The sequence below is a fragment of the Trachypithecus francoisi genome, unplaced genomic scaffold (assembly GCF_009764315.1).
Source record: "Trachypithecus francoisi isolate TF-2019V2 unplaced genomic scaffold, Tfra_2.0 Lachesis_group1, whole genome shotgun sequence".
Classification (NCBI taxonomy): domain Eukaryota; kingdom Metazoa; phylum Chordata; class Mammalia; order Primates; family Cercopithecidae; genus Trachypithecus; species Trachypithecus francoisi.
The window spans coordinates 144,273,957-144,295,864 of record NW_022681454.1 but is presented as its reverse complement, the minus strand read 5'-3'; the positions used below and the strand labels follow the sequence as shown (position 1 = coordinate 144,295,864).

At 41.7% G+C, this 21,908-nt stretch overlaps 1 protein-coding gene and 1 long non-coding RNA gene across 2 annotated transcripts in view; one reads left to right on the top strand and one right to left on the bottom strand.

Moving 5' to 3' along the window:
• The first annotated feature begins 1,950 nt into the window (after window positions 1–1,950).
• LOC117085997 overlaps window positions 1,951–21,908 on the top strand; it is a 29,588-nt gene continuing 9,630 nt past the window's right edge. The window contains exons 1-2 of the long non-coding RNA XR_004438167.1: window positions 1,951–2,093; window positions 3,152–3,620. This is a non-coding gene — a long non-coding RNA (uncharacterized LOC117085997). The remainder of the gene's footprint in view (window positions 2,094–3,151; window positions 3,621–21,908) is intronic.
• EDNRA (endothelin receptor type A) overlaps window positions 18,927–21,908 on the bottom strand; it is a 65,042-nt gene continuing 62,060 nt past the window's right edge. Inside the window, exon 8 of the mRNA XM_033215425.1 lies at window positions 18,927–21,394. Coding sequence (XP_033071316.1) covers window positions 21,254–21,394 — 141 coding nt within the window. The 3' untranslated portion in view covers window positions 18,927–21,253. The remainder of the gene's footprint in view (window positions 21,395–21,908) is intronic.

Below are 21,908 nucleotides of genomic sequence, written 5' to 3'. Positions count from 1 at the left end.
TTAGGAGTAATCATGCTGGGTAGGGATGATGTGTAGAGTTTCTGGAAAGCCCTAGTAAATGGTATGCAGGAAAGACATCTAGAATGAGCACAAATTAGCATATCAGAGAGGTACTCAGCATTTGAAAAACAGCTTCTAGAATGCTACCACAGTAGAAATGGAGTGTTTGACAATGGGAGTATCAAATAACTATGCGCTTTGTCATGAGTTAGATTCCCCAAGTCATAATGTCAGAAAGGTGAAGTTACAATCTTGCATGAGAGAAATACTACATTTGGGTTTCATTCCTGTAATCTCAGCACTTTGGGAAGCAGAGGTGGGAGGGTCACTTGAGGCCAGGAATTTGAGACCAAACTGTGCAACATAGCGAGACCTCGTTTCTACAAAAATAAAAAAAAAACTTAGCTGGACATGGTGGCATGTGCCTGTAGTCCTAGCTACTCAGGGAGACTAAGGTGGGAGGATTGCTTGAGCCCACGAGTCCAAGGTTATAGTGAATTATGATTGTGACACTGCACTCCAGTCTGGGTAACAGAGTGAGACCCTGTCTCTAAAAAAAATAACTAACTAAATAAAAGTACATTAGGGAGCTTGTCAGAGGGCACAAATAAGTCACAAAGTTCCAAGGACAAAGAGAAAAATCACAAATGTGTGAAGAGAATAAAAGAACATATCATTTTAAATAAAAATGTGATTGTTAAAATGTCTCATCAACAAATACAGATAATGAGGACACAGCAATACTTTCAAAGTTTTGAAAGAAAATGACTCTGTATCTAGAATTTGTTACCCAGCCAAACTATCAATCCAGTACAGGGAAAAAATAAAGACATTTTCCAATATTTTCAAAATAGTCATTTTTTTTCCATTAAAAAATTACCCACGGATGTTTACTAGAGAAGAAAATAAAGAACTTAAAAAGATACAGCATTCAGAAACAGAAACCAGGAGTTCAGTGGAAATCAGTCGCAACCATCATGCAGCTACATTTGGGATTCATGCCTTGTAATCCCAGCACTTTGGGAGGAAGAGGCAGGAAGATCGCTTGAGGCCAGGAGTCATCCTGCAACTGCTTTCCTTGAAAGCTCAGAATGCGATAATAGCACATAATAGAACAGGAAGACAGAGGCTCTGTAAAGAACAACTTTTAAAAAATGGTATCCATTCCCAGCTTGTGTAATTAAACACACAGAGCATCTTAATATCTTGAAAGTGTATTTCTCTATAGTCAGCAAAATAATAAAAGGAAGACAATTAGAAGGTAAAAAAACCTTTATGTCATACATAGTCCAAATATAAAATGAAGCAAGGCCCATGCTGCCCTTCTGGTTTGTACTGCAGTTTCTAGATAGTTCTGCCGGGTCCCGTCTTGGTCAGAAGATGAGGCTTTCCCATTGTGATACTGTCATCCTGAGGCAGGAGAATAGGACCTGGAGGCAGGGAACCTAAAGACTTCCTAGAACTAAATCAAACAAAACACTTTAGCTATGACAGGAAATATCCTCTTCATTATATAGGGCGTACACCAAGTAAATAACTTTTTAACTTCACTTTAGCCTCTTCATTTACATAGAGCACACACCAAGTAACCAGTGGGAACTTCTAGAGTGTATTTAAACGCCCCAAAATTCTGTAACTGGGCCCTTGAGCTACTCGCTCATGCCCGCTTCCACCCTGTGGATCCACCCACCTCGGCCTGCCAAAGTGCTGGGATTACAGGCGTGAGCCACTGTGCCAGGCCCAAGTATTCCCACATTCTAAACAGAAGTGTTAGAGATGTCACTATTTGCTAAGGATTGGCTGCTGGGCAGCCAGACTGGCACAGCTACCGTTTCCCACAACAGCTTACCTCACAGAGGGCTATTTGTTTAGAATGCCGGTTGATCGATCTGGGTGGCCAGAAGTTTGGGCTGAGCTAGTTCTTTCTCTCTTTCTCTGCAGTCTCAGGGCCTGTCCACGTGTTTTCTTGAGCAATGTCTTTGGTCTTCTGGAATTATGATTCATGGATTCAAGAGACCATGGTGGAAGCTTCTAATCCTCTTAAAAAGCAAGACTGATCATGGGGAACTGTCCTGTCCACTGGTACGTTATTGGTAAGTAGCAGAGGCCAGCCCAAATTCTTGGGGATGGAAGATGGGCCCCATCCCTCCATGTGAAGGGTGTCTCTTGTGGCCATCTTTAATCCTCCACAGCTTAAATGAAAAGCAGAAGCCCTTGCTCAACCTTCACTTCTCCTGATGCCCACTCCCCTGAGGCAACCACTTTCAACTATCTAATTGCTCATGCTGGTATTTGACACCATGTTTTTGAACGGCATGGCTATACTGCCATTTCCCTGGATTTATCAATTTCAGACATTATTTATTGGCTTCTTTTCAGGGTAGATGGGGTCTTACCTCAATCTTTCTCTTTCTAGTTTCTCTCTGTGTCTCTTTCTTGCCCCTTACACACACACACACACACTCACGTAGACACACACAGAGATACACACATGCACAGACACACACACTTTCCCTTTTCTGATGACCGCAAATACAGCAATGTCATAATTTGGACAATATTAGGTAATCTACTAATTCTGTTTCCTCCTGGAGACCAAACCTCCCTTCCAGAGCTTTCTGCCCTCCCGCTGCAGTCTAGACTGGCTTCTCTAGGCCTGTTGCTGTCAGCTGTCATGCCGGGCCTTCTCTTCATTCTTATTCTGGGACGTCTCTTTGCCTCTTTCCTGGGTTGGGGCCCCCATTTGTCTGAATCCCTTATTTTCTCTTTTTTGGTTAAATACCTTGTTTTACTAGAGATAATCTGTTTTGGCCCCCAAACTCATCTTGGATTTGTCTTCCTTCTTTCCTTCCTTCCTTCCTCTTTCTCTCTTTCTCTCCTTTCTCTCTTTCTTTCTTTCTCTTTCTTTCTGTCTTTCTTTCTTTTCTTTCTTTCTTTCTCTCTTTCTCTGTCTGTCTTCCCTTCTTTCTTTTCTTCCTTCCTTCCTGCCTTCCTCCTTCCTTCAAGCTTTCTTTCTTTCTCTTTCTCTTTCTTTCTTCTCTCCCTTTTCTCTGGAAGTCATTTGTCCTGTTGGGCATGGGAGGAAGGTAGTAGTGAATGTTTGGGCAACCTTCTTTAGCATGGAAAGCAAATCTCTCCTTTTTCTTTTCAGGAATGGGAGATCTGGAAATACTGTTTCTGAAGAAAGTTCTTCCTGACCTTGAGGAAAGGAATCAATGCTCTGGGGTTCAGGTTTAATGGATTATCATTCCTGTTAGCCATTAATAGCTACTGCGTCAGAAAAAGAGAAAATATAATTTTTCTGCTGTGGCAACAGAAGAAAGGGGACATAGGTTAAATTGGCTAAGTGTATGTGTGGAGGTGAACACAAGAGCTAGCAGGGAGGTCACTGCCAGATAAGTTCCACGCTCCACCCTGATGGTCCCGGTCTGTACTGGGAGCTTCAGTGCTGGCCTTAAGCATCCTGCAGGTGAACCACAGCCACTGTGGGTGCCCAGCTGAGTCCTCTCTCCTTTACTCCGCAGCAATCAGAGGAAGCTACTCCCTGATTTGTAACCTACCTCTGTCTCCAGGACAACCCTAAGACCAAAGGACTCCTTGGACACCTAGTCAGGAGGGTGGTGAGTTGAACTGAGCAAGCTTGAGCATTTCAAACTGAAACATTAGAAGTGGACACTTGTTATTTACTTATACAGAGTAAGGCCCAAATTGAATTAACCTGTAGTGAGTCTGCAACAAGCCTAGCGTCTGCTTTTCTATGACTGACCTCAGCTAACACTGGAGCTACTTAAATTTCCAATGATTTTAGAAAACTATTTTTTTTTAAAGTGTGTGATTTGAAGGTAAATGAACCTATTCCAATTTAACTGCTTTATTTTTGTGGTTGTATATATAATCATATTTAAGCAATTTAAAATAAAAACTCCCTTTTGTAGCTGTTTTATTTTCTGAAGGGTCTTCCTTCCTTTTTCTTGTGGCCAAGATGGTGTCTGGGTGCAGAAGGGAGCTTATTTACCTTCCGGCTTTGGGGAAGGAAGGGCTCCTTGCCCAAGTGATGTGGTGCTCTCGTTTCCCTGTTGATCACCAGTTGAGATATGTACTCACCTCACTTGGCTTCTTTCTTTTTTTTTTTTTTACATTAAAAAAAATCTTTTATTTCTGTAGATTTTTGGGGAACAGGTGATATTTGGTTATATGAGTAAGTTCTTTAGTGGTGATTTTTGAGATTTTGGTGCACCCAGCACCTGAGCAGTATGCACTGAATGCAATTTGTAGTCTTTTATCCCCCACTCCACTCTCACCCTTTCTCCTGAGTCCCCAAAGTCCATTGTATCATTCTAATGCTTTTGTATCCTTATAGCTTAGCTCTCACTTATGAGTGAGAATATATGATGTTTAGTTTTCCGTTCCTGAGTTACTTCACTTAGAATAATAGTCTCCAGTTCCTTCCGGGTTGCTGTGAATGCCATTAATTCATTCCTTTTTATGGCTGAGTAGTATTACATCATATAGATATATACACAATTTCTTTATCCACTCATTGATTGATGGGCATTTGGGCTGGTTCTGTATATTTGCAATTGCAAATTGTCCTGCTATGAACATGTGCATGCAAGTATCTTTTTCATGTAATGACTTCTTTTCCAGTAGTGGGATTACTGGATCAAATGGTAGTTCTAATTTTAGTTCTTTAAGGAATCACCACATTGTTTTTCATAGTGGTTGTACTATTTACATTCCCCCCCAGCAGCACAGAAGTGTTCCCTTTTCATCGAATCCACACCAACATTTATTATTTGTTGATTTTTTTATTATGGCCATTCTTTTTTTTTATTATTTTATTTTTTTATTATACTTTATGTTCTAGGGTACATGTGCACAACGTGCAGGTTTGTTACATATGTATACATGTGCCATGTTGGTGTGCTGCACCCACTAACTTGTCATTTACATTAGGTATATCTCCTAATGCTTTCCCTCCCCCCTACCCCCACCTCACAACAGGCCCTGGTGTGTGATGTTCCCCTTCCTGTGTCCAAGTGATCTCGTTGTTCAATTCCCACCTATGCGTGAGAACATGCAGTGTTTGGTTTTCTGTTCTTGCGATAGTTGGCTGAAAGTGATGGTTTCCAGCTGCATCTATGTTCCTACAAAGGCCGTGAACTCATCCTTTTTATGGCTGCATAGTATTCCATGGTGTATATATGCCACATTTTCTTAATCCAGTCTGTCACTGATGGACATTTGAGTTGATTCCAAGTCTTTGCTATTGTGAATAGTACCACAGTAAACATAAGTGTGCATGTGTCTTTATAGCAGCATGATTTATAATCCTTTGGGTATATACCCAGTAATGGGATGGCTGGGTCAAATGGTATTTCTAGTTCTAGATCCTTGAGAAATTGCCACACTGTCTTCCACAGTGGTTGAACTAGTTTACAGTCCCACCAACAGTGTAAAAGTGTTTCTATTTCTCCACATCCTCTCCAGCACCTGTTGTTTCCTGACTTTTTAATGATTGCCATTCTAACTGGTGTGAGATGGTATCTCATTGTGGTTTTGATTTGCATTTCTCTGATGGCTAGTGATGCTGAGCATTTTTTCATGTGTCTGTTGTCTGCATAAATGTCTTCTTTTGAGAAATGTCTGTTCATATCCTTTGCCCACTCTTTGATGGGGTTGTTTTTTTTTTCTTGTAAATTTGTTTGAGTTCTTTGTAGGTTCTGGATATTAGCCCTTTGTCAGATAAGTAGATGGCAAAAATGTTCTCCCATTCTGTAGGATGCCTGTTCACTCTCATGGTAGTTTCTTTTGCTGTGCAGAAGCTCTTTAGTTTAATTAGATCCCATTTGTCAATTTTGGCTTTTTTTGCCATTGCTTTTTGTGTTTTAAACATGAAGTCCTTGCCCATGCCTATGTCCTGAATGGTATTGCCTAGAGTTTCTTCTAGGGTTTTTATGGTTTTAGGTCTAACATTTAAGTCTCTAATCCATCTTGAATTAATTTTTGAATAAGGAGTAAGGAAGGGATCCAGTCTCAGCTTTCTACTTACGGCTGGCCAGTTTTCCCAGCACCATTTATTAAATAGGGAATCCTTTCCCCATTTCTTGTTTTTGTCAGGTTTGTCAAAGATCAAATGGTTGTAGATGTGTGGTATTTTTTCTGAGGGCTCTTTTCTGTTCCATTGGTCTATATCTCTGTTTTGGTACCAGTACCATGCTGTTTTGGTTACTGTAGCCTTGTAGTATAGTTTGAAGTCAGGTAGCATGATGCCTCCAGCTTTGTTCTTTTGGCTTAGGATTGTCTTGGCAGTGTGGACTCTTTTTTGGTTCCATGTGAACTTTAAAGTAGTTTTTCCCAATTCTGTGAAGAAAGTCATTGGTAGCTTAATGGGGACAGCATTGAATTTATAAATTACCTTGGGCAGTATGGCCATTTTCATGATATTGATTCTTCCTATCCATGAGCATGGGATGTTCTTCCATTTGTTTGTGTCCTCTTTTGTTTCATTGAGCAGTGGTTTGCAGTTCTCCTCGAAGAGGTCCTTCACATTCCTTGTAAGTTGGATTCCTAGGTATTTTATTCTCTATGAAGCAATTGTGAATGGGAGTTCACTCATGGTTTGGCTCTCTGTTTGTCTGTTATTGGTGTATAAGAAGGCTTGTGATTTTTGCACATTGATTTTGTATCCTGAGACTTTGCTGAAGTTGCTTATCAGCTTGAGGATCACCTCACTTGACTTCTATCCTCACTGTGTCTGCTGATAAAATGTCAGTTTTGTCCTCCATTAGATTTCTGGCCTACCCTGTGTAACTTGAGGCCTTCAGTGTCATCTCACCTCTCTCTGTAGTGACCCAAAGATGAGATCATAGACTCCTGACTCTTGGCTAACTTCTATGACTTTCTCTAGGAACAAGTAGGAGCTTCTAGCTCTTTTCTATAGGGCAAGGGAAAGTGTAGGAAACTTGAGGATGGCTAATACACTCTCCTCTAACAACTCATGCTTCTTTCTCCTCTGCTGCAAACCCCCATGCTGGTTTAGGCCAGCAGGCACTATGTGTGATGTGGTGGTCTGCCCCCTGTCCCAGAGAATAATTGCAGTGCCTGACGGCCTTTTTCCACCCAGGGCACAACTCGCCAGTTTGAGGTTTCTACCTTATCTCTCTTCTCTGCCTCATTTCTGGCTCCACATTCAACTCCTCCACTGGCTAAATCTTAGGGGTCCGGAGTGGGACCATTGAGATCCTAAAGAATCCAGGCAGGGTGTGCACTTTGCTCCCTGCTAAGCTCTCCTGCTGCTCGGGACGGGTGCGTGCCCTCTCCTCAATCTGGTAGATACTTCTTTCATCAATGGTTTTGAAATCCTCCACTGATGACTTTGTTGTTCTGGGTGTTTCCTCTGTCTTCTCCTCTCATATCTTAATGGTGGATAGGGTTTTAGGGATTAAAAAAACCCTGGATTACTGAAAAGAAAAATGTTTAGAGAGGCATTTAAGATGATTTTTCTTATTATCACTTTTAAACCCATGCTGAAGGTCTAGGTCCTATACCTGTTCTGTTGGAATCTTGGCCAGTCTCACAGTTTTTCTGGTCATTCTTAGAATAGTTATAATGGCCTTTGTTTAAAAAACAGTTTCATATGAAAACTAAAATCTGCAGGTCAACATAATGATCAAACCCTTTTACTCTTACCTAAATGTCATTATCTAGGTTTCCCCAAAAAATCACCTCCACAGAGAGGCTTTCTCTGACCATTAAATATAGCTCATGGAAGTTCTAGGCAACCTTTGCCATTTCCTATTGTAACACCTTGATTTAGTTCACTTAACATATACATACTGGGGGCTTACTACATGACATCCAGAATTATTCTAGGCACTGGGAATATCACAATAAATAAGATAGAACAGGTCCTTTACCTAGTGGAAGGAGACAAGCAGTAGGCAAACAATTAAATGAGCAAGAAAAATATTGTGCTATGCCTGTGCTATGCAGCACGTGCTATGCAGAGAATGTTGAGACAGAGTCTCACTGTGTCACCCAGGCTGGAGTGCAGTGGCACGATCTTGGCTCACTACAACCTCTGCCTCCTGGGTTCAAGCGATTCTCCTGCCTCAGCCTCCCAAGTAACTGGGACTACAGGCGCCTGTCACCACACCAGGCTAATTTTTTTTTTTGTATTTTTGGTAGAGATGGGGTTTCACTATGTTGGTTAGGCTGGTCTTGAACTCCTGACCTCGTGATCCACCCACCTTGGCCTCCCAAAGTGCTGGGATTACAGGTGTGAGCCACCACGCCCAGCCTATGCAGAGAATTTAAGCACAGTGATATGATAGGGTGACTCAGTGACTAGTTTAGATTGTAGGGTCAAATAAGATCTCTCCAAGGAGAGACCTGAAATCAGGACAACCACCTTTAACTTGTTGCATACTGTGTGATCAACAGAGGCAAAATCTTGTGGGATTGTATACCATGCAGCATTATTTCTGGATGAGAGTTCATGAGCGTAACCACAGAATATTCTTTGGAGTATTCTGCAACAACCTGATGAAATGATGAGTAATTCCATGCATGGTAAGAGGTAATGGTCATTCCATGCATGGTCAGAGGTAATGCCATTATTTTGCCTCAATCAATTCATGGTTCAGTAGAATGTTAAGCTCCCATGATCCTTCTATATTTTGATTCAAAAAGGCCTGAAATTCTGGGCTGATTACAAAAATGGGTGGCTGTACCACCTAACCAAGTCCAAGGAGTTTTGTGATTCTTAATGTAATTGTTGGATATTTAAAATGATACTGGATCTGAGAAATAGGGGAACAATGTGGAGAAAGTAGTGAACTCAGAATCCCTTCTGCCTAGTGAATATTGAGCCCAAGTATATTTGGAATCTAACACTTGGTGGAGGTGTGTGGGAGGGGAAGGAAGGAGTTAGAAAACAGTCTACTTTTTTTTTTTTTTTTGAAACAGGGTCTCACTCTGTCACCTAGGCTGGAGTGCAGTGGCATGATCTTGACTCACTGCAACCTCTGTCTCCAGGGTTCAAGCAGTCCTCTAACCTCAGCCTCCTGAGTAGCTGAGACTACAGGCATGCGTGACCACGCCTGGCTAATTTTTATATTTTTTTGGTAGAGATGGGTTTCGCCATGTTGCCCAGGCTGGGACAATCAACTATTTTACAGATTGTCCATGGACATACACAGGAGTGGAAGATAGGCATGCTAGACTGCCCTGGGGTTTCATCTCCTGCAGCCACCCTAACTGATAGATTTGGAACACTTAGAAAGACTCTTTAATGTGGAACAGCTTTGAGATTAGGACATATCTGTCAAATAAAAGATTAAGGGATAGTTATGCAGATAGTATACACCTTCAGCTTCTTGGAAATGTATTTTCTCTGACTGGTTCTATAAGAAAACATACATATATAAAGAAAAGATTTTGATTTAACTTGGGTATATAGTGTATAGTCAACTGTTAAACTGAAGAAGTTTAAACACCATTATCATAAAAATTATATATAAATATAAATTATGTGTGTGGTGTGTATTTGACCACCAGAGCAATGAATATTCCTTATAGAAAAAAATCTGCACAGTTATGTTCCCACTGGTATCCAAAAATAGCCTTGAGCATGACTGAGATGCCTTTTGACTCCAGCCCTAGGTGAGTCTTCCCCTAGTTCCCTGGCTAGATGGTGGCCAAGGTAAAGTATTCATACTGGTGCATTGGATGGTTATCTTTCCAGGATGCTCCTATAAGGCACTATTTAAACAGGCACTGATATAGTTTGGATATTTGTCTGTGCCCAAATCTCATGTTAAATTGTAATTCCTAATTGTATTAGTCCATTTTCATACTGCTATGAAGAAATACCTGAGACTGGGTAATTTATAAAGAAAAAGAGATTGAATGGACTCACAGTTCCACATGGCTGGGGAGGCCTCACAATCATGGCCCAAGGTGAAGGGGGAGCAAAGGCACATCTTACACGGTGGCAGGCAAGAGAGCATGTGCAGGGGAACTGCACTTTACAAAACCATCAGATCTCATGAGCCTTATGAACTATCACGAGAATAGCAAGGGAAAAACCTGCCCCCATGACTCAATTACCTCCCACCAGGTCCTGCCCATGACATGTGGGGATTATGGGAGCTACAATTCAAGATGAGATTTTGGTGGGGACAGACCCAAACCATATCATTTCACCCTGGGACCCTCCAAAATCTCATGTCCTCAAATTTTAAAACCAATTATGTCTTTTCAACAGTCCCCCAAAGTCTTAACTCATTTCAGCATTAACTCAAAAGTCCACAGTCCAAAGTCTCATCTGAGACAAGGCAAGTCCCTTCTGCCTATGAGCCTGTAAAATCAAAAGCAAGTTAGTTACTTCCTTGATACAGTGGGGTACAGACATTGGGTAAATACACTCATTCCAAACAGGAGAAATTGGCCAAAACAAAGGGGCTAAGTCCAAAATCCGGTGGACCAGTCAAATCTTAAAGCTCCAAAATGATATCCTTTGACTTCATGTCTCACATCCAGGTCATGCTGATGCAAGAGGTGGATTCCCATGGTGTTGGGCAGCTCTGCTGCTGTGACTTTGCAGAGTACAGCCCCCTTCTGGCTGCTGGTGTTGAATGTCTGTAGCTTTTCCAGGTGCGCAGTGCAAACTGTTGGTGGATCTACCATTCTGGGGACTGGAGGCTAGTTGCCCTCTTCTCACAGCTCCACTAGGCAGTACTCCAGTGAGGACTCTGTGTGGGGGCTCCCACCCCACATTTCCCTTCCCCACTGCCCTAGCAGAGGTTCTCCATGAGGGCTCTGCCCCAGCAGCACACCTCTGCCGGAACATCCAGGGGTTCCATACATCCTCTGAAATCTAGGTGGAGGTTCTCAAACCTCAGTTCTTGACTTCTGCTCACCTGCAGGCCTGACACCATGTGTAAGCTGCCAAGGTTTGGGGCTTGCACCCTCTGAAGCAATGACCTGAGCTGTACATTGGCCCCTGTTATCCACAGCTGGCACACAGGGCATCAAGTTCCAAGACTGCACAAAACAGCAAGGCCCTAGGCTCAGCACACAAAACCGTTTTTTCCTCCTAGACTTCCCTACTTGTATTGGGAGGGGCAGCCATGAAGACCTCAGACATGCCCTGGAGACATTTTCCCCATTGCCCTGGTGATTAACATTTGGGTCCTTGATACTTATGTAAATTTCTGCAGCAGGCTTGAATTTCTCCTCAGAAAATGGGTTTTTCTTTCCTGTTGCATCATTAGGCTGCAAATTTTCCAAACTTTTATCCTCTGCTTCCCTTTTAACACAAGTTCCAATTCCAAACCATATCTTTGTGAATACATAAAACTGAATGCATTTGGTAGCACCCAAGTCACTTCTTGAACATTTTGCTGCTTAGAAATTTCTTCCACCAGATACCCTAAATCATCTCTCTCAAGTTCAAAGTTCCACAGATCCCTAGGGCAGGGGCAAAATGCTGCCAGTCTCTTTGCCAAAACATAGCAAGAGTCACCTTTGCTCCAGTTCCCAATAAGTTCCTCATCTCCATCTGAGACCAACTCAGCCAGGACTTTATTGTCCATATCACTACCAGCATTTTGGTCAAAGCCATTCAACAAATCTCTAGGAAGTTCCAAACTTTCCCACATCTTCTTGTCTTCTGAGCCCTCCAAGTCTCTAGGAAGTTCCAAACTTTCCCACATTTTTCTGTCTTCTTCTGAGCCCTCCAAACTGTTCCAGCCTCTGCCAGTTACCCGGCTCCAAAGTCGCTTCCACATTTTTGGGTATTCTTATAGCAGTACCCCACTCTACTGGTACCAATTTATTGTATTAGTTCATTTTCATACTGTTATGAAGAAAACCTGAGACTGGGTAATTTATAAAGAAAAAGAGGTTTAATGGACTGAGAGTTCCACATGGCTGAGGAGGCCTCACAATCATGGCAGAAGGCAAAGGAGGAGCAGAGGCACATCTTACATGGTGGTAGGCAAGAGGGCATGTGCAGGGGAACTGCCCTTTATACAACCATCAGATCTTGTGAGACTTATTCACTATCAAGAGAATAGCCTGGGAAAACCCTGTCCCCGTGATTCAATTACCTCCCACCAGGTCCCTCCCATGACAAGTGGGGATTATGGGAGCTACAGTTCAGGATGAGATTTGGGTGGGGAGACAGCCAAACCATATCACCAATGTTGGAAGTGGGACCTGATGAGAGGTGTTTGGTACATGGAGACAGATCCCTCAAGGCTTGGTGCTGTTTTCATGATAGTGAGTTCTCACAATCTGATTTAATGTTTAAAAGTGTGTGGCGCCTTCCCCCTACTCTCTCTCCCTTGCCCCTGCTTTTGCCATGTGACATGCCTGCTCCCTCTCCACCTTCCACCCTCCCAAAGCCTCCCTAGAAGCTGAGCAGATGCCAGCACCATGTCCTCTCCTGTAAAGCCTGCAGAACCAGGAGGCAATTAAACCTTTTTTCTTTATAAATTACCCTGTCTCAGGTATCTTTATAGCAATGCGAGAATGGCTTAATACAGGCACTTTTCTATGTATGGCACAAATAGGCCTTTATCCTTAAGCCTGACATGCAGACAGAGGGCATGGAACTCAGGAAATCCTATGGCAGGAGACACAGTCACTTTTGATCATCAGTGAAGAACATTCTTCCTGGGCTGAGAGGCTGCCATTTCCTCTCCATCTCACCTTCTCTGGGAACTTCATCCATCAAATATCTTTTTATTTTCATCCCTACACCAATTTTTTCCTTTCACTGGCATCAATTCTTCTGTCCTAAAAATGCTGAGGTTGTTTTTTTCTTGAATATACATACACCTTTCCTTCACCCCTGCTGTTTCCTCTGGCTGCCGCCCGAGTTCCCGAGTGTTCTCACAGTCACACTCCTTGCACACTCACAAGTGTGTGCTTGCTGCCTGCACTTTCCCGCCCGCCCTGACTTAATCTTGTTACTTCTCTTATTGGTTTGCAGCTTCATAAATGACTCAAACGTTCATGCGACAGTTACTTGAGAGGGGCATGTTCTCTAAAGGGCAATTGCAGCTGGCTTCTGGCATGAGTAACATTTGGAGACACAGAAACGCCTAACAGCCATCCCCACCGAGAGTATGAAATGGAGCTCCTACAGGGGTTGATGTAACTGTCCCACAGAAAAGCCATGCTCTTTGACAGCAGCTGGGACTGCAACTGTTGGGGAGGAAGCTTGGATTGTCAATTAGGAGAGAGATTTTAGTATATTATACTAAGATGGCCCAGTAAAGAAAGTGAAAGAGTAGTTTTAAATAGGAGCCCAAATTTAGTATGCTGAAGAATCTAACATGATCAATGTCTGGAATTTGTCATTTATGTTCAGTAGTGAAATAGAAATGTGTGTCTTTGCTCAGATTCTTCCTGAAGCTGACCTTGAACCAAGGATTTGGGTGTAAGTGGTTTGTTAAGGCACAGCTTCCAGAGGAAATTAGTAGGGGAGTGGAAGAAGTAGGCCGTGGGAAGGAAAGAGAGAAGCTAAGTAAAGTTGAGATGTCAGGTGAAGTCCCAGACTCAGCCTAATCTCCAGGGTGCGAGGTGTTTACCCCACCTTGAGATACAAGAGCTGGTGTAAGTCCACACCAGTAAGTCATTGGCTATAGGTCGTGGTGGGGGTGGAGGAGGACATACAATTCCCAGGCAGTTCTTCTTCTTACAGTCTAGGCAGGCTCCAGTGTCCAACGGCGAGCCACTGAATGTTGCAGATGTAAATATCAAGCAGTAGAAACACTGAAGCTGAGATTGCGAATGGTGGCTGATGCCTGTAATCCTAGCACTTTGTGGGACAGAGGCAGAAGGATCACTTGAGCCCAGGAGTTTGAGACCAGCCTGGATAACATAGCGAGACCCCCGCTCTACTAAAAACAAAAAGTAAAAAAAAAATAAAAAAAAGTCAGGTGTGGTGGCACACACCTGTAGTCCCAGTTACTCAGGAGGCTGGGGTGGGAGGATTTCTTGAGCCCAGGAAGTCAAGGCCATAGTGAGCTGTGATCACACCACTGCACTCCAGCCTGGACAAAAGAGCAAGACACAAACAAAATCCCACAAAAAACTCCCAAAATATTGGAGCTGGAGATGAGTGAAGAGAGCTGGTAAAATGGATGCAAGGGGGTCTGGACTGGTCTTTGACAGCGTCTGCTTATGTGTCCCTAACGGTGTATGCTTCTGCATTGTGGTGGTTCCAACGTAAAGTGGGGCAATTGCATGGCATCTGGAGCTGCTGAACTCTTAAATGATGGATCAATCCAGGACTAGTGTGGCCATTCTGGAGACATCCTGGCTGCAATTGGTGATATTAACTATGCACAAACCTTATGATCCAGCAGCAGTCCTGCTTACATCTCCCAGAGAAATCATGCAAATCCCCCTGGAGACTTGACAATGATGTACAGCACAGTCTTGTTTAGGACTGGATAAGTAAGATATATATCCCCATATGTATTAGTCCATTTTCAAGCTGTTGATAAAAACATACCTGAGACTGGGTAATTTACAAAAGAAAGAGGTTTATTGGACTTACAGTTTTATGTGACTGGGAAGGCCTCACAATCATGGCAGAAGGTGAAAGGCATGTCTCACATGGCAGCAGACAAGAGAAGAGAGCTTGTGGAGGGAAACTCCCCTTTTAAAAACCATCAGATCTCATGAGACTTATTCACTGTCATGAGAATAGCATGGGAAAGACCTGCCCCCATGATTCAATCATCTCCCACTGGGTCTCTCCCACAACATGTAGGAATTATAGGAGCTACAAGATGAGATATGGGTGAGGACACAGAGCCAAACCATATCACCATGTATAGAGTTTCCCTCCATATATACATGGATTGTTCATTAATTATTGTTCTGTAAGAGTTTTAAAGACATTGTTGACATATTTGATATATTCTTCTTATAATTTGAAAGGGAAAATTATTTTTAAAAACTAATAACAATTGAATGAACTGAATATGTCAAAAAGGAGCTGAAATAAGGAGTAGCAAGATATATAGACAAGTCTCTTTCTTTCTTTCTGTTTTTTTTTGGAGACAGAGTCTTGCTCTATCACCCAGGATGGAGTGCAGTGCAGTGATCTTGGCTCACTGCAATCTCCACCTCCTGGGTTCAACCAATTCTTCTCCCTCAGCCTCCCGAGTAACTGGGATTACAGACACCTGCCACCATGCTTGGCTAACTTTTGTAATTTTAGTGGAGATGGGGTTTAGCCATGTTGGCCAGGCTGGTCTTGAACTCTTGACCTCAGGTGGTCCACCCACCTTGGCTTCCCAAAATGTTGGGATTACAGGCATGAGCCACTGCATCTGGCCAATTCTCCTTTCTTTGGGAAGTCACCCTTCTACCCCCAGCTCCAGGGCTTGGCCCTGCTTGCTAGATCCAAGTTGGTCAGCAGAATTCCATTTGTCCCAATGGAACTGTGACTAAGAGTGAGGGACAGCAATCCAGGCCTAACCCTATCAGGTTTCATAACACAGAGAAAAAGCTGGACCTGTGACATTAATGTTTCATGAGGCACAAATGTATTCCCTTTACCTGCTCACACTTCGATATTCTCACTTTAGGATACTTTAAAAGCACAAGCACTTAATTGAAGTTAACCCTAAAAGTCATACTCTGAGAGAAACAGAGAGCTATAGTTCATGGAGAAATGGAATTATTCTGAAAAAAGCATGCACAAATGGAGTGAGTAAGAGGCTGAGTGGGTTGGCTCACGCCTGTAATCCCAGCCCTTTGGGAGGCTGAGGCAGGTGGATTTCTTGAGACCAGGAGTTTGAAACCTCCCTGGGAAACATGGTGAAACCCCATCTCTACTAAAAATACAAAAAATAGCGAGGTATGGTGACATGTGTCTGTAGTGCCAGCTACTGGGGAAGCTGAGATGGGAGGATTGCTTGAGCCCAGGAGGTCGAGGCTGCAGTGAGCTGAGGTTGCACCACTCCACTCCAACCTGTGCAATAGAGTGAGATACTATCTCAAAACAGAACAAAACAAACCACCCACCCCACAAAAAAAAAAAAAAAAAAAAAAAAAAAAAAGGAGTGAGTCAGAGCTGTGCTCTGGAGGTGCCTTGGGCCTGTGATTTGGCTGATAATGTAGTAGTATGCAGACTGCGCAGGGTCATTACTCCCACCTGGGACAAATCTATCACACAACATCAAGTATACAATTGCATCCACCTTCACAGAATCAAATTCAAGTAAAAGATGACCAGTTCCATTTAAATGAACTAAATTCTCTATATTCCTCTAGGAAGATTCCATGACTCTTCTGATTCTAACTAGGATTGGCATTGCTGTTCCTAATTTATTACCGCCCCCAAAGAAATATAGCTGATAGAATCTAGACTAATATTGATGCTAAAAGCTTCAGAAACTAGGAGATATAATGCGTTCTGGCTTCATCAAATCAAAAGTGAACCATTCTAGCATGCCTCATAGGGAAAGCCCAGTTTTGCAGTTACAATGCTATTTTCAATCATTGATTCTTTCCTGATTCTGGGAACACAAGTCTGTCCCCTTTCAGTTTTAGAAACAAAAAAGTCGAAGTATGTCAGTGCTGACCAAATATAGACACTGGTTTGTCTTTGTTACTATTTAGAGAAAAGTATGGCAGAAACTTTTTCAAATGTAGGATTATTAAAAAACAAACAAACAAACAAACAAACAAACAAACCACTGGGTTTTCATAGTGAAGACCTCATTGGAATTTCAGAAACATTCAACTGCATATGGTGAACTTGTGCTCTGATTTAACTTTGCTTTGAAGTATGGAGTAAAATCAATAAATACAGGGCTGTACTGTATTATTTTACAAATAAAGAAATAGAAGACTCAGAATCCTGAGCTTGGAGTGGTTTGGGAAGGCTGGCAGTACGTTTCCTTCACTCTACACATAGAAGGTTTTCCATGTTATCTCATGGACTAGTAATACTCATAAGAACAACAATAGAGGTAATAGACTAGTCAAAGATTGACATTTGTCTCAGGTATTTCCTAATTATATCTAGGAATTGTGTTTCATTATTTTAATAATTTTAAATTACTTTTGAATGGAAAATAATATGTATTCACTGACCTCATAAAAACTCACAATGTAGAGACAATACTATATTGCTTATTCTTGTGCCTTTCTCCTAGAGGTGACATAACATTCATGCAAAGTAAAATGAGAGTCGTGGAAGCAAAGGCCCTCATACTTGTCTGCTGGTGTTCACCAACTGAAGTTAAAAGAATTTTGACTACTCTTTCCTTTGTGCCTTTACCAGCCCCTATGCTGACGTCTGTTGAGTCACCACAAAGCTCGTCAGTGCATTTATTTATTTATTCATCTAATTTCCTGTTCCCAGCTATTAGCACAATGTAATATGATGGTTGTTCATGGTATCTGTGTTGAGTGAACAGATAAATCAAGAGGGGGATGGAGGGATGGATGAAATGATGCAGCACAGGAATTTTTAGGGCAGTGGGACTCTTCTGAATGATACTGTAATGGTGGATATGTGACATTATACATTTGCTCAAACCCATAGAATGTCGAGCACAGAGTGAACCTTAATGTAAACTATAATCTTTAGTTAATAATATTGCATTGGTTCATTTACTGTGACAAATGTGCCACATTAATACAAGGTGTAAAAAATAGGGGGAAACTGTGTGAAGAAGGGGGAGAAAGGAGGGCATGTAGGAATTTTCTGTAATTTTGGATCAATTTTTCTGTAAACCTAGAATAGCTCTAAAAAACATAAAGTCTATTAACAACAACAAAAGATGACTCAAGATAACTTACATGAGATGGTCTTACAATGTGTGTATTGTAAGCAAAAGAAAACCAGATTTAACTAGTGTAGGTGAAAAGGTAAATGTGTTGGTTTATTTACTGAAGCCATGAGAAAGCATCAAGGAGAGCTAGAACTGGAGACTTTAATGCTCTTCTTCATCTTCATGACACTCTAGATTGACTTTCTTAATAATGCTCAACCACAGTGTCCAGCCACACCCAGGCTCACAACCTCCCAGCCCTGCTTTAGTAGGAAAATAGCTCTTTCTGACTTAGTTCTTACTGAGAAACTCCCAGAGGATGCTGGTCAGCCTCGCCTAACCTAATCACTTATGGGAGAGGAGAGACTGGCTCCAACTGGAATACAGCTGTTTACAAGGCTGGAAACGAGTAGGCATGTCAGGAGCCTATTGTGGTTATCCTGGCAAGAGAAGATGGTGCTCAGAGTAGGGAGGTAGAGGCAGAGACAGAGAACTGGTCAGGTTCTGGATATATTCTGAAGACAGGGCTCTCAGGACTTATGGATATGTTGGCTGTAAGGTGTGAGGAAAAGGAATGAGCAATGACTTCAAAGTTTTTATCCTGAACAACTCCTAAAAAATGTGACTGTCTATAACTGAGCAGAGGAATATTAGGCAGTGCAGGCTGGAAGATATCAGGAGCTTCATTTGGGATATATGATGGTGTACTAGCCATCCAACTGTGGATGTCAAATAAACAGTTGGATATATATGAATCTCTTCCTCCAGGTATCTACCTGACATATTGCTTATTGACTGTAATTGTTTATTGCCTAGAATGCAAGCTCCTTGGGATCAGGGACTTTGCCTGTTTTGTTTACTATGTCCCCAATATCTAGAAGAATGCCTGGTGCATAGTAGAAGCCCAATTAAACTTACTGGAAAGGTAAATGAAGGAATGAATGAAAGAATTAAACGCTCAGTACAACAAAATAGGTTGGTTGAGAATAGAAGTAGGAAGTACCTGTTTGATAGTAAATTGCTTTCCAGGATATTACTAAGGAGAGGTTTGCAACAGGCATTATGTAACAAACATTTTCTATGGAAAACTATGTAAAAATGAAGAGACACTTGCAAGGTTTCTGTAAACTTTTATACTTATGGGCCACTGCCAACTCAGGGCCTTGGCTTCTGGCTCATTTCTACAAAGTTACTTGTTGAAAAGATGTCGTAAAGGTAGAAATTGGAAATATTCCTACTAGTAAACTACAATTACTTACTAGCCCATAAATAAAATGCACATCGAAGCCTTCAGAAATCTATGACTTTCTGAATTTATAAAATGCATTCTTTTCATGTGAAAGAAACAAAGCATCTTGAAAGAAAGATAATTGTCTAAACAAAATGGTGAGATCCTATGGCTTATATTATAGGCATATATCTGCATATGATGTGCCAGTGGAATAATAGATTTGACTGCTAACACACAAAGGGGCAGTACTTCTCAGCCTTGCAATTCAAGCAACTGGAACCTGATGTTATTTTATCTATGCCTGTCCTAAAATACGGCCCAACAAATGATCTTACCTAATTTATTGTCAGCAATCTGTCTGGTGAAGTCTGAAAGAAACATCAGACAACCTGGCAATTTCATCACCACATTGAGTTGAGGATAAGAACAATATAATACTTCAAAGTTTAATGACTTTCGCTCCAGCACAGGAAACAATACGACTCCAAATACTGCTTTATCAAACCAACCAACCAAACAAAACCCTATATTGCTAGTCCACAGCTCATCCGCTTTCCCACTGCCTCTTCTATCCCATTTGTAATGGTAACATGGTTACAAGATTTATAAATGCAGAAGATTGTTACAGGTTAAAATGGACTGAGGCAGGTTGTCATGATGAACAATCACCTAGATTTTACTCAGACTATGCACTTTGGCACAACTGCGGGGCACAATTATTAGATTAGATTAAATCCATACATACCATCACACACATGCATATATCACACACACAATACATTCCACAGAGACAGTCTAGAAAAATGGGCTAAAAGAAATTTACAATTGTTTATATATATACACACACACTAGTAAAAGATTTTCTGCTATACTTCACAGTCTGTAAACATCTGGGAAAATGCCCGGCAAAAGTCACTGTGGGCCCTTTGAAATGGTGGCAGTGTGGGAGGGAGACGTTGGGGTAGGGATTTAGGTTCATACTGAAAACCCCGAGAAGTGAAGAATCGTTAAGTTCTGGTGGCAGTTGGGGGTAATTATTTTTCACTGACGTGATAAACTCATCTGGCCACTTCAAAATTATGTTTCCTGTATGGAAAAGGGAATGACCAAAAAAGGCTTACTGCCAGTTAACATTTTAAGAAAAATTAAGAGAATAGGAGGTGATATGTATATACATATATATGTCACTAATACAAAACCTGAATGAAAATTTCCAAATCATCTGAAAAATTCAATCTTTTCCTCCTAGGTGTGCTTTAGACTTCTATATACAGTGCACTGAAAGTCTCAGGTAGAGTTAATGACACACACATTAAAATTTTGGTACTTGACATTGATGTTTCATACAAAATTTACATGAAAAACAGATTGAACTCGTGAAAAAGAACTATCTGATTGAAGCATTACTTTTGAATTTAACATACAAAACATGCTCAAGATCTCTTGTAATCAAACACCATTTAAAAAAGAAAATAGTTTAAAAAAAATTGAGTAACATCTATTAAACTGCCAAATGTATCATCAGACTGTGCTTTAAGGGCCTGTAGTATTTGTTGTAGCTTTAGAATTTGTGTTTTAAAAAAATAAACAGTGACATGGAAAATACTAACCTAATTGCTCACCTGAATACTATTTTCATCTTTTTTTGTGTGTGCAAACTATGTGTAAATAAGTTCAAATAGTCATGTTAGGCTATTATGCAGTTAAAAAATACTGGCACCAAATGACATTTCAAATAAAAGTGACTTGAGCCCATATTGTGTTTGGCTGAAGGACAAAAAATTAGTTAAAAAAAGTAGAAAATCTTGTCATAATCTCTATAGTTGCATGGTGACCAGTTCCATTGAACATTCACCAGAACTGCCATAAAAGCTAGCCATGTACTTGAAAGCTCTATTTTCATGCAAAAGTAGTAAATATCCTTTTGGTTTCATTGAACAGTCTTCATTCTCTCCCAGCTCCCACCATGTTTTAGTGCTGAATACAACACGCGGAATATGTAAATCAGATTAATTAAAGAAGTACGATTCGTAGATGTCGTGGGTGGCTAAACCGGTCTACCCTTGCGGTTCTGGAAAGCATTTCTTCTTGGGTGTGGGAGTGAGTTAAGGAAGAAGGATCAGAGAAGAGATTTCCGGAGTCACAGTTGCCTTGTGATTTTTTTCTCTGAGAGGATTATGGGAGTGCCGAGGAGTGCTTCGCAGGATGGTCAGTTCATGCTGTCCTTGTGGCTGCTCCGGTCTGTGTTGTGGTTGTTTTGATCGTGGTTCTTCCACTGGATGCTTGTTCCGTTCATGGGGACCGAGGTCATCAGACTTTTGGACTGGTAACAGCAGCAGCAGAGGCATGACTGGGGGAAGCAACAGACTCGAAGTAAGGCAAGCCTACCAGCCCATTCCCAGCCAAACACAGCGGCCTTGGGCCACGCTAAGGAGGGGCAAATGTCCATTCACACTGGAGGGAAGTGAACCTTGACAGTAACCTAGAGTGGAGAGCCTGTTATCACCAGGCAGGAGTTATACTATCCATTCCAGTGCAGAGAAATAGAACCCTTGTGTCTCATTTTACTACCAAGTGCAAGAGAAAGGGAAGGCAGTGCTGGCGAGAGGGAGGGCTCTCCACAGCTTGAGGCAGGCATGGGTAGGGCTGGGCCAGCGGCGCGGGGGGGTCCTAGTATTTCTTCAGTGTGCACTACCTGTGTGGCTCTCTGCACCAGGTACCTCATCAGATCCTCACAACAACCTTGAATGTTCCCCCATTTTATGCTATTCCCCCATTTTATGAATGAGGACAGTGAGGTCCAGAGAGGATAATGAGAGGCAGAACTGGAATTAGAACCCAGGACTCTCTAGATTTGGGTTCTT